The 13,939-nt window shown below is 38.9% G+C and overlaps 1 protein-coding gene across 2 annotated transcripts in view; it reads left to right on the top strand.

Moving 5' to 3' along the window:
- RNF152 (ring finger protein 152) overlaps nucleotides 1–13,332 on the top strand; it is a 42,110-nt gene extending 28,778 nt beyond the window's left edge. For both annotated transcript variants that reach the window (XM_082259252.1, XM_082259253.1), the window contains exon 2: nucleotides 12,182–13,332. In XM_082259252.1, the coding sequence (XP_082115378.1) occupies nucleotides 12,308–12,919 (612 nt within the window). In that variant the 5' untranslated portion in view covers nucleotides 12,182–12,307 and the 3' untranslated portion in view covers nucleotides 12,920–13,332. The remainder of the gene's footprint in view (nucleotides 1–12,181) is intronic.
- The last annotated feature ends 607 nt before the right edge of the window (nucleotides 13,333–13,939 follow it).

Below are 13,939 nucleotides of genomic sequence, written 5' to 3'. Positions count from 1 at the left end.
AGCAGGATTTTCTTAGTAAATACGTTGGGGTCAGGTAATATGGAAGCAATGCTTCCAGGCACAGCAGGTGTGCCTGTGTACCTTTTTATTGGGAACAATACAAAAGCTGCCATTCCTCATCGCTTTCTGAGAAAAATGTAAAGACTTGCAATGCAGAAAACAGGTTACTATGCAGTGAAAAGAAGAATATTCTACCGCTGGTAAAGATTTTGGTTTACTTTTTACATGGAGATCCAGAGCCGTTTTTTAGTAGTCCTGCAAAGCAGACTTTTGGCATGGAAGACTGATGGGTTTTTCACTTGGGATATTCCAACTTGCCAAATGTGTCTAACAAAGCAGATTTGTATATATAAATACTTAATTTTACACTTCCAGCATTGCACACTGCTTTGATTTTGGCTGAAATACTCCATGCCTTTGGCCATGCCATGGGGTCTCTATGGGTCTGTTTTTCATAGATAAAGATGCTCAGGAGATGGTACTATAGAAGTCCATAAGTACATCCTTGCTCTGTAAGAAACCTCTTAGCATTGGCACTTTCAGCCTCCGTCCATTAAAAAAAAACAAAAGTTGATTAGGCACATATTCTAAAGTGCAGCCAACAAGACTTTAACATGATTGCAAACAATCACCTTGTAAAACAACCCATTCAGTTTAACATTGAAATGAAAGGCAAACCACTTGTGCATAGATATGAAAAGAAATTCTAGATTACCTATTTTTTCCATTTTATTTTGTTTTTTTTTAAGTGATCACATTCCCTCTGTTCAGAACTGTATAAGAGCTGGGGGGGAGGAGAAGCAGCAGCACACTGAACTTCCCAGTGCATGACTGTGCAGGGGGTGTGTCAGGACGAGTCTGATTATTGGAGGGGAGAGCAAGCTGAGTTCCCAGCACAGCTAGAGAACTGACCATGGTGTGTTCCCCCACTTAGTGTGGTCCATTTTCTAAAAGGAAAGCAGAAGGATTAGCAGGAACACCAGGGATTTCACACAAAGGTAGCAATGCAAAGAGAATAAGTTACTTTTTCATTTCTCAATTACATGGTACAGCAGCCACATATCAGGAATATGAAATGCTGGGGTAACAAACACTTTAATCTCTTAAAGTAAGACCAGTACAGAATGGATTCTGATTGCTTGGTATGGGTCAATGTACTTATTAATTAGCACCCTCTTAATCAATCTGGTCATCAGATAACGCACAAAAGGCAGTACTGGTGTAAAACAAGCTATGCCTGAGGTCCTTGAGCACGAGGGCTGTGCTTTAGGAATATTTTTCAAAATGCACATAAAGGTGCTATTTCAGCTGCCAACAGATTTGTATATCGGTCCATCTAATCCTGTAAAGGGCATTGCAGGATGCTGATCCAAAATCAACATTTGGGTACTTTTCACTTAGCTGCTTTTAAAGATAAGTTCTCCGAAAACTGCTTGAAGTCTTGAATCTGTTGAATTAAACTTTTGGTTCATCTTTGGCTTTTTTAGGTTCATCGTGGACAGGATTAGTGTAAACTTTCTTTAAAAGTACTGTTCTTGTTTTGCTCACTTTTACCATGACGTTCTCCAGACTACTCAATCTACTACTCGGCCACACGTTGGTAAACCTTGGAACAGAAGTGAAAATTCGTTATTGATCTGATATTAATAGCAATGTACTGACCAAGCTATTCTCAGTACATTTTTAGTTCTCCACTTAGGAAAGCTGTATTGACTGCTTAGCCGTGTGTTAAAAGCACATTTCTGTCACCAAGAAAGGTGCTTTAAAAAAGAACTGTTACTTCGACCATTAGTCTGTGTTGTTCCTTATTCCCTTTTTTATTTTTTTATTTATTTAAGCTTAAAGCAAACAGAACTTGCTCAGAGACTGATTCACATTTTTGCTCTTTCTATAAATGCTCAAAATAATTTTTGGTAAAAACTGGATTCTGTCAAATTTGAAACATCAGCTCCAATCTAATATGCATCCTTTTGCTATAATGTTGACAGTCTTGTAAATCTTCCAAACAAAAAACCCTCAGACACTTAGTGTTCCTTAACCCAGGAGCCTGCATTCACTATATCTGGTCTCCCACAGTACACACAACATAGAAAAGGAATTGTTTTAGTAAATATAAACTGCTAAATACCTTTTCTCATTAGCAGTATATAGCCGCCTTGTGACTTCTATCTGTGTCTGCTTAAAGCTTGTAGGAGGAGTTTCCATTCAGCACTGACTTGCCCTATCAGGATGCAGGATCTCTGACCTTCTCTCTGGACAGTGCTGATTGGCCCTGTGCAGATCACTCTCCCAAGAAAAAAAACTCTGTAGCAATACACAGCAAACTGAGCACGTGCAGCTTGTCCCCTGGCTCTGTATTATCAGGAAATAGATTTGGTATAGTGAAAGGAAGGGAGGATCATAGGAGACAGGATCAAACAGCCTTTTTACACAATGCAGAGGATTACCCCTTAGGTTCCTCAGTGTGTATAGCCAGCATGCTTTAAAGGTCCTCAACACTTTGCGGCTTTTACCCAGCCAGGGCCTTGGGCCACCGAAGGGATAGGCAGACAGATGAATCTCCTATAAGATCTCCAATCACTGGTCACACTTATCAACCTCTCAAAGGAGTGACTCTCCCCATGGAATATAATAAAAAATCTGCCATAGTGTCAAATATACCATATTTTTATTTTGTATATAAAATTACACTTACAGCAACATGGTAAACATCCGCATTAAAACTAACCGGCCGGCTTCAACAAATTGGCTCGTCCTTCCGAGATCAATGGAGTGCAGTGATGCCAGGACGTCGCTAATTCGATGCGTTTCATCACATATGCCCCAGGGCGACATCACTAGTGACAAAACGCTGTTCATGTTGTCATTTCACCTTCTCTGTTTTCACACAGCGCAACTCCTTTTTTGGTTAAAAATTGTTCACTTGCTGGCTGAAATGCTGCAGAATCTTCAACTGTGATGGATGCCTCTTACAGCCAGTGAGGTAGGGATACCATTGAAATAGGTCAGTGTTTTTTTGGCTTTTAATAGGTCCTAGGATTGCTAGCGTGACCTGGACCTAAAATGTTTGCTCACACCAATGAAAAGTCATGAATCTTGCTACACTTTTCCACTCAGTAAATAAATAAAAGGACAAGAGAACTCGTAGTGTTCTGTAGGACATATTCTCACCAATGCCTCACGTTGATGTGCCTGTTGCATTTTTCTTGTGTTGATTTGCATTTTGCTGTTTTTGTTTGGGGGGGAGCGATAGAGGGCGTTAATCATGTTAAGCAGGCGTGGCCCCAGACCAAACGCCTGGAGGGTGGCCATTAGGAACTCCCAGTCCACCCTGTTAAACACTTTTTCAGCATCAGTAGAGAGCAACAGGGTGGGCTGGGAGTGCCGCCAAACATAAGACAAGAGGGAAATGGTGCGGGACACGTTATCCCTGGCCTCACGTCCAGGAACAAAGCCAGTTTGGCTATTAGCTATACAGGCGGGGAGGAGCGGGAACAATCTATTGGCAATGACCTTGGCATACAGTTTGGCATCTATGTTAAGTAGGGAGATGGGGCGGTAACCTGGACAGAGAGAGGGGTCTTTTCCCTCTTTCGGCAACACCGTAACGTGGGCATGAAGTGCATTTTGCTGTTTACTTAAATGGTAAATCCTTAAAAAAACACTGACTAAAATAATACACCATATGACAGTCATTAGCATATGATGCGTTTTGTTGTGACGTTTCAAGAGTTAGCTCCTTGCAAGCTCCAGGCCATGATCTACACAAAGCAACTCTTTTCTGCCCCCATGGGACAGGGCTGGGTGTCTGATCTGCAAAAGACCAAACACCGGCTTTGAAATGAGTCACATTTTTCCCATAGCTGGAAATACTCAGTAGTATTCTTCCCTGCAGTGGTTAGTTGTATCAGAGCAAGGCAAAGAGAAATGAAATCTAAGCTGCTGGTGGGACTTCAATTAAAATCAACCCAAAAGGTATAACTTGCAGTCAGTAAGATGTTTTCCTTTTGGTAATGCCTGTTCTGTTAGTTTTAATCCTTGCTCATCGATGCCCAGGGACACATCCTACTGACTGTAAGTTATGCTGGTTTTTCTGTTGAGGTATGAAAAGCAGCGAAATTACCCTAAAATTGCAGCTATTGGAACACATATGTATACCTGTAGTAGAAAAAGTAAGCACAAAAGCATTTAAAGGTTAGGAGCTTAGTTGATCTACTTGTGTGCAAGATTTGAACAGCTGGCTTTCAGGTACTGATCTTGCCAGTCCTTGTCAATCCTATGAATGACAATGAAGATTAGCAATAGAGAATCCCTATAGAGGCACAACAAAATGTGTATAGATCAAATATACAATTTTTAATCCAGCAAAATCCTAGACTCTAACTGTCAAGAACAGATATGATTTAAATAAAAAGAAGTAAAATATCTAGACGTCTACATTTTTACCCTTTTGATATCTACAAATTTGGGGTGCAGTTGAAATGTAGGCTGGGTTCACGCTAGCTGCGGCCATGGCTCGCAGCAGGGGTCCCGTGCCTCCCTGTTCTCCGCTTCAGGTGGGAATCTGGTCTGAATTTTTGCCTGAATTCGGACCTGAAACAGACCAGAAGATGCACAGGACCTTTTTTCCAGTATGGATCGCGGCTGCCCCAGAGTTGTAAGAACCGACTCCATTGAGGGGTCCAGCATCCTGATAGGAGTGCAGTGTAGAATGAAAAATCCTACAAGCTTTAACCAGGCACTGATAGAAGTCATAAGACTGCTATATAATGCTGATGAGAAAAGGTATTTAGTCGTTTATATTTACTAAAATAATTGCATTTCCATTTCTGTGTACTGCGGGAGACCAGACATGGTGAATGCAGAGTCCTGGGTTTTGTAACACTTTAAGTAAGCCTCATATGCAATAAAATGTATCTCTTCCTCCACTGTTAATACAGTGTACTTAAGAATAGGCATCTTTGTTCCCACTGTGTGTGAAATGTTGTTTAAAAAAAAAAAATTCTCAAAATCCCAACAAAGGCTCTAAAGACTGTTGGTTTCTAACAGCTTGGGAACACTTGTGTGTTTTTATTGTTGTTGGCAACCTTCTAAGATTTCTGCTACAATAGAAAGTAAGGGGTAACATCTCTGTGCTTCTATTGTGAAAGTTGTAGATGAAAATCTCCACAATGCCTTATGATACTGAGGGTAATAAGTGTTTGTATCTAAGAGTTTTTACTGCATGTTCTCAATATGTAAGTACTTTTAATGTTCAAAGTCTGTGCACCAGTTCACTTTAACCATAAAGGCAATCACAAAAAATGACCATGGCCAATTCATGACGACTTTTGGTTATTTATTCTAATCTTGATGTGCAGGTTTTGTATCTGTTTTCTAATGTTTGACTGTAATGGATGGTGTTTTGAAAAGCGACCTGCTGCCTATAAATTCTCTCAACCAGCTAATTAGATTAGAAATTGTATGTGAATAGTCAATGATCAAATAAGAAGTTTATTCTAGGATGGAAATTGTTTTTCTAGTTTTAAAGATTGAATCATAAGGCCTGCAAGTTTTTTTTTTTATTACAAGCTGAATGCTCAATAGAAAATATTACTGTGAAGTAATTGATCCTCTTCCTGGCAGGGCTCCTTTATAGTATTGGATGCCATCAAGCAAAGAAAAAGGGGAAATGATTAAACTATCCAGGTATTTTAATCACTATGGCAACAATAATCTTTAAAGGATAACTGTAATTTTAGTAGTTTTTTTTTTTTTTTTTTTTTTTTTTTTTGCTTTTAAACCTCTTCCCTCCAGAATCCCTTTAAATCCTACACTCCTGACCTCCTTTCTCGCAGATATTCAAGGTGGGGCAGTGTGCAGGTGAGAAGCAAAGCCGTCTGATCAAAAGTCTCCCTAAAGGACTGCACACACAGTCCCCATTCATTTCTATGAAAAGGCTGTCTTATGCCTCGTACACACGCAACGATTATCGGCCGACCGATCGGCCGTCTTTTGTCCAGTGTTGTGTTGGTTGAAATGTGCTCTAGACTGCACACAAATTTTATCGGGCAACAAAAACCAACTTCAGAAGTGATATCATGTTCTGGTTTACTTTCCGTGTGTTTTTTCTTCTCTGAGCATGCCCAGTTTTGCTCATCAGATTTTTGTCTGCCGAAATCTGTACTGACTGATGAACAATCGGCCGTTCTGTTGACGTCCAACAAAAATTTTATAGCATGCACACCAGATTTTGTTTGGCCGAAAAGTCGGAGTCGGTTGTCAGAAGCATCATACTAACAAGCCGAAAATCGGCCGATCGGACGTGGACCGAAAATTCACGGCCAACAATCGTTGCGTGTGTACGAGGCTTAAGACTAGTTTTCCATAGAGTTGGTGTTCCAAATATTTGGACAATGCCATAATTCTAATAAAACTAAAGTAAGGGTAGTATTTGCTTCATTCCACCCAGGTTTTTTTTTTTTTTTTTTGTCGAACAAGCTTAAGTTAGAAGCTGTTTGGCTACCATGCAGAGTTGCACCAGATTTTGCACTCTCCAGTTTTAAGCCTAGTACTCACGGGCCAAATATTGGGTGGCATTGGCCGGTTCAATAGAAACCGGCCGACATTCGGGACGTGTGTATGGAAGCCGGTCAGCTGCCAAAAAAAGGAAGGGAGGGAAAAAAATGGCTGAATTTCAGTCCATTTATGGGCAACTTAAGAATTGAGTAACAAAAATTTGCCCATTCTTTAAATGTGATGAAATTCTGAATTTCTCACAAACTCTCTGGTGATTTCAGTGTATACAAGTACAGATTTTTTCCTTCATTTTTAATGGAGTTCAATAGTTTTATCATCTTCTTCTTCTTTTTTTTTTTTTTTTTTTGTTTGCTTCCCAACACAAGACAAATAATAAAAACAACAAACAAACCTCTCAGATCTTCCATATTGCCGTCCATGACAGCTCCAATAGATCATTGTAAAGGCATGACATATCTTGGGTAATAACAGTACAGCAGCTATGCATTATGCATTTGTTTCAGTTTTAAACATCCCGTCAGGATTATATTTCATCCAATGCAATCCATAGGATGTTTTACAGATATGGTATTGTACCATCATTTTTTTACTCCTATGGTATTGTACCTGTATATATTTTCCATTTTTAATGAGTCTGAGATGCATGCAAACCTCAAGTAGAAGCTATAACCTGACTTGTCCTCTGTGTGGACAAGAAAAAGGTTAAGGAAAGAGGATGTTGGCATGTCTCTGGTTTGCTTTACGATTTAGCCCTTTTGACCATAAACTAGCATGTCTCACAATTGGGAGTGATCTTGGTCTAAAAAGTATAGTGTTCTGGTATTCAAGATGCTTCGTTACTTTAGTACCCTCTGTGTTAGAACAATAGGTGCTAGATTCCCATGGGTTCCAACAAGTGCAGCATTTCTAGAGTAAGAATTGTATAGCGGTCTAGGGGATGGAATTTATAGCATGTGAAGGGGGAATTAGCAGCACAGTGGCTTAGTGGTTAGCGCTTCTAACTTGCAGTAGTAGGGTCCTCAATTTGAACCCCTGACCAGGACCCTATCTGCATGGAGTTTGCATGTTCTCCCTGTGCTTGAGTGGGTTTTCTCTGGGTACTCGTTTCCTCCCACACTCCAAAAACCAATGCTAACATTGGTTCTAATACTGTATACAGATGTATGTATGTGAGCTAGGACCTTAGATTGTTAGCTTCCTGAGGGCAGAGAGTGACTGAAGAGGACAATATGCAAAGTGTCACATAAAAATATCTGTAATAAATGTATTCTGGTCTGTAGCATATGTAATGTACTGTATAACGTAGTGCAACAGTTTGGGGTATGTAGTATATGACACAGTGTTAAAAAAGCAGTGGCCCAGATTATGTAATGTAAATGTAGAGTATCTCTGTACAGAGTGCAATAATTCAGAATATGTAATGTAAAGAGTAAGGCATTCTCCAGTATATGGCAGTTGTTTTCCACTATCTGATTGCAGCTAGTATCTGTGCAAGAATCCTCTTTGTAAATCAAATCTTGCACTCTGCTATTGGCATCCCTCTACCCATGTTACAGCACTCAGGACTGGTGTTTGCCATTGAGGCACTAAGCACAGAGTATTAGTAGGGCAGGCAGAGCATGCACATCTTTTCTAAATGTTATATTATATGTTACATACACACAATTACTGCACTTAATATGCTCTACTGTACATGATATATTTTGGATTAGTGCAGTATATACATTGTACTATATGCTACATACCCCAGACCACTGCACTCCATATGCTACTCTACATTGCATGCCACTGATTGTTATACTCCTTATGCTGTGTTTTATACATTTATTGTCAAATACATTCTGAATTTCATTCCATTCACTTAATGATACAAGAAAATTGTGCTACAGAATAAACTTCTTCATGGTTCACATAGCCAACAATAAGCCTCCTGCTGTCATTTCTGTAGTCCAGCTGAAAATTAAAGCAAGGTTTAGGAATGGATGCAACAGACAGCAAGAAAGGTTCTTGTTGGTAAAGTTTTCATACATCATCAACTCGAGACTTGCAAACTCGTATTTGTATTCAATGTGCTGAAATTATGGTGATGAATAGTATATCATGCAGCTGCAGCATTTTATCCCCCAGAGCTTCCCATGTTCTTTAAAACCTCAGCTTAAGATGGCCATACAGGGATTGAAATTCCTCCAGTTCAGCAGGGACCAGCGATTTTTGATCCATGTATGGGCACCCTGGTTGTACAGAAGTCGATCTATTGATCAAGTTCAGTGCAACTACCCTGTCATGTTTTTTTTCCAAATGATCAGTGCTAACCATTGTGTTTTGATGGAGGGGAAAGTTTCCCACCTTGAACACACAATAGCTAAGCGGGAGTGATTCCCCCATCCACCTCAAATGTGTGGATTGGGGCATTGACTTATTATTATTATTATTATTATTATTATTATTATTATTATTATTATTTTTATGTGTGTGTGTGTGATATAAAAAAATATTTTATATTTATTTTTCCGTTCAACCAGTGTGTAGATGTGTGCCAGTCTTACACTCCTATGTCCTGAGTGAGAGGCATTGTGACAAACACTATGGTCTTATTTATAAAAAAAATTATAGCTGTTCAGTCATTGGAACTGCACGTTGTACCGCATTAGAGCTACTAGATGGCGCTGACTATTATAGGAAATAAGTATGCTCCTCAGCGCCATCTAGTGGGCACAATGTGGACATTTCCATGTTTTTACAAATTTTGATATAGCCTGGGAATATTCAGTATATCTCCCCATTTGCACAGAATTAATTTACGTGCAGTTTTAACAGACAAAAAGCTAAGCAAAAGTTTTAAAAATGCATCCTTATATTAACAAGATAAATTGGCTAGATTTTTAAATAGCATGATCCTTTCTTAAGGTGTTTGATTCAGCTCATTGGGCTAAGACAACGTTTCAGTTGAGTATCATCTTATATTTGTGTGTGCCTGTTGCATGGATGGGGATAAAATAAAGATGTGGGTCAGCAAAAATATGCAATAAATATATTAAGTCTATGTATGTTCATCTTTTTATTCTTTTTATTAGAGTATGGAAGGGTTAAAAAAAAATTCAGTTACATTTTTTTTGTCTGTCCTGTTGGGGGTGTTTTGCCTTCACTTTCTGTCCTAGATATATAACAGGAAGTGAAAGGAAATCTCAGCTTAGAAGGTATCCTTTGATGACACTTTCTATCGTTCTGGTGACAACTGTCTACATTTAGATTTTCTATAATTTTCTGTCCCAGTAAGAGTGGTAAAAACGTACAATACATGCTTTTTAACTCTGTGTGATAACCTAGTGTACCACGGGCTGGCACAGACATCATGTTGATAGATTTAAGTTGGGAAGTGGATGGGAGTGGTGGGCAAAAGCACTTCACTTTCCTGTAATTGAGAATTGCTGCTCTGAGCTCTAATTTATCGTAAACACATAATCTAAAATTGAGCTAAAGATGTTCAGATTCTTACAAGAACCAAATGCTTCTGCCTTGCAGGATGTGCAAAGTAAACTATACCACAGATGTTTCCTGTATATCCCTGGTTGTGTTATGACACATAGTTACAGATCTGTACGACTGATTTCCTTTTGTTCTTCCTAGAGCCAATAAACTGCAAACAAAAAGAATTTGACTGCAGGGTGCTTGTATATAGTTAGTCAAGAAATTATATTGTGTGAAAAAAATGACACCACCAACTAATAACCTAATCTTGAACATACAGTATTCAGATTTTCTTGAAATGACAATATAGCAGTTGAAATGCTTGGTACTTCATTTTGATGGGCATTTTCAGCTGGAGGGAAGCCCATGAGCAAATCCACAGAGCCTGCTGGTGGCGTTCTCTTCCATTTGGTCTAGGAGCTAAAGGGGGATTCTGGATTTGCCTGGCATGGTTGCTGGCCAAAACTAAAAAAGTTAGGTTCATTTTAATAGTTTATCTTAGCTGGAGGGAGACTAGGGGCAGTAAAGCTAATATCACTTGCCATAAAGCTTTAAAACTGGTTCCCACAGCGCCCCAGTTCTGGCTAACTTGTACTGGAGCAAAATTCTGTTTTTTCTTTGGCCCACACATTGCATGCAGAGTTGCTATGGGTCATATCACCAAACTTGTTGACTTTTGTTTAACCACTTGACCTCCGGAAGGCTTTCCCCCGTTCATGACCAAGCCATTTTTTGCTTTTTAGCACTGTGCTACTTTAACTGGCAAAATCGTGGCCATGCAACACTGTATGCAAATTACATTTTTATATTATTTTTTAAACACAAATTGCTTTCTTTTGGTGGTATTTGATCACCTGGGTGTTTTTATTTTTACTATATATAAGAAAAAATACAAAAAAATTGGAAAACAATATTTTCTACTGTTATGAAACACATCCAATAAAATCAAATTTCTACAAAAAAGTAGGTCAAAATGTATTCTGCTATATGTCTTTGGTAAAAACCAAACTGCATATTTGGGGACACTATACTATTGGGGGACACTAGTATAGTTATGATCCTGATCTGTACAGACAATATACTAGTAATGACAGTGATCAGCGGCTTAGTGGGATGGTGATGGTGGTGGGTAATCTAGTGCTAACTGACACTGGTTGGTGGGGACGCTAACTGGCAGTCACTAGTGCCACTAATACAGTAAAATACAAATAAATGGCTTTCATTTGTAGTAGTGAGGAATCTGTTTGTTTTAACAGCTCAAATATAACCATTCAAAAACTTTACTACCTTTTTATAGATTACCTCGTTCCAGACCTTAGATCATTTTTAAAGTAGTATTAAGCAATCAGCATTTTTAGCTTAACACATTGGGCACAATATAAATAAGCATTCCCAGTGTTAACAGTGCAGTCTGATTCAGTCTGTTCGCTTGGAAAAGGGAATGGGGAGCAGGGGGGAGTGCCTTGTCATTCATAGGGCTTTGGGGTTTCTATTGATGCATACAGAGTAGGGGGAAACCACTCTAGTCCCTGCATGCATGCAAGGGTGACTCCACAGGATGCTGCAAGAGAAAGGAGCCACCCTAAAATAGAAAACCTGGGGCAGCCTTGGCACCAGCTTAAACAGGAACATTGGCAAAAATGAAAAGCTAAAGCTGCATCCTCCGTAAATGAATAAATTCGCTGCTCAAAGTGCTTAAAAAGCTGAGGGTTTAATATCACATGAAGCTGCTGCAAAATATATACAAATAAATTAATCTTCAGGGTGAATGCAAGTGAACCACATTATAACCATTATGTTCATTATGCATCTCATTTGATTAATGGTGATCCAGAGTATATAATCTCATTGTTTTTTAAATTTTACTTCTAAGTACAATATAACCCATGTTATAATGTGTGTTCCTTGCAACCAAAGGGGTTTCTCAGCTAATTGCTGCATAATGTTAGCAGTGTTTGGCAGGGGAGGCAACATCCAACAAAGAAGGATGGGGTCAAAATAGGTAAAATGAGTACGAAGGATGGCCCTGTTAGCAATCTAAAATCCTGCTTTTAATTTACTTTTCAATTTACTTTTGGTATTCATACAAAAACTGGTCAATATGAATCCTCAGATGTTCTTAAGTTACCTTCCAATATAAATACCTGCAGCAAAATTCTAACTTTTCTTTTTGTTTTTTTGTTTTTTCTTCTAGGTTCTGAAGATTTTGATTGTATTCACACCTGATACATTTCTATATGTGCTAAGTGGCTTAGTGAAATCACAAACTGCACTGCTTTTACTTAAGCATACGAAACCGAGGAATTAAGCCAAGTCGATCATGGAAACTCTGTCCCAGGATTCTCTGTTAGAGTGCCAAATTTGTTTCAATTATTACAGTCCTCGAAGAAGGCCAAAACTACTTGATTGCAAGCATACGTGCTGTTCGGTTTGCCTGCAGCAAATGAGGGCTAGCCAGAAAGACCTTAGATGTCCTTGGTGCCGAGGTGTTACAAGGTTACCTCCTGGGTATTCTGTGTCACAGCTACCTGACGATCCAGATGTAGTGGCAGTCATTGCAATTCCTCACACTTCAGAAAACACCCCAGTCTTTATTAAATTGCCAAGCAATGGATGCTATATGTGGCCACTTCCTGTCACCAAAGAAAGGGCTCTGTTGCCTGGTGATATAGGATGCAGATTACTACCAGGAAATCAGCAAAAACCAGTCACCCTGGTGACCATGCCAATGGAACAGCAACCCCTACAAGGTACTATGGCACAGGATATTGCAGAGGAGGAACATGAGAGAAGGGGTGTTGTGAAAAGTTCAACCTGGTCTGGAGTTTGCACTGTCATTTTGGTAGCATGTGTTTTGGTCTTCCTACTTGGAATTGTCCTGCACAACATGTCCTGTATCTCTAAGCGCTTCACTGTCATCTCATGTGGTTGAAATGGATTATTCCTATACTCTTTGCCACATTTGTGTTAAAATAAAAGCATATACAGGAGCATTGTATTATGAAACCAATATCAACTGCAAAAGGGTGGGAACTTGTTAACTTCTGGAGTTCTGGGGCACAAGAGAGAGACGTCCCAGCTTTCCTCTCTAACAGTTTGGTTAGAGTTAATGAAGATTGCATGCACAGTCATCATTCCTTCCTAAACGGGACATGTATGGTACATTTGACTGTAGGGTAGTACGATGACTTCTTAGCTCATTGTGGTATGGCCATATCCACCAGACATTGATCAAGCAACTTTTTCCTTGAGATTTAGTTCAACATGAGTATAATTAGCAGATCTCTGGTAAATTTTAAGGATGGAGAAAGTCAATAGAGGGAACGATAAGTCATTATAACTAAAGCCAAGCAGATAACAATACAAGCCGTTATTTTCCTTAGTGATTACATCAATAATCTGTATCTGCATACATCTCAGGTCTCCTTTTACTGACATGGCTGTTATAGGAACATATTGTTTCGTGGTACATTAAACCTTGTACTGCCTTCAATTGATTGTCACATATTATCAATATCCTGCATTTTTTCAGGTGCCTAAAAAAAAAACAGAAGAGGCTGAATGTACTTGTATGTAAAACTAAGGTTTCAGGCTTAACTGTGTATCTGTGTGGTGCAAGTAAAACATGGTGGTACATGTCTTACACATGATGATCAGGGATGGCGCAAACTCATCTTCTTGCAATACAGATGATAATAATGATATACTGAAATATAATACTTGGTGGATCTTAGCACTTCGTAATTATTGCCAAGAAGTGTTATGTGGAGCAAGGCTTTGTTAAATATAGAGTCCATATTCAATCAGAATGATGTAACATCTTGTTGTAAAATTGTAAAACATTTTTTGCATTTCAAAAAAAAACATAATACTTTTATTTTTTCAAATGTCACGTTTCTAACCCAATATGTATGTAATAAAATAAATTGTTGGGTGTCTTTCGGTTCTCTAG

Source organism: Pelophylax lessonae (genome assembly GCF_965119305.1).
Source record: "Pelophylax lessonae genome assembly, chromosome: 5".
Classification (NCBI taxonomy): domain Eukaryota; kingdom Metazoa; phylum Chordata; class Amphibia; order Anura; family Ranidae; genus Pelophylax; species Pelophylax lessonae.
This window is presented reverse-complemented; position numbering and strand designations above follow the sequence as displayed.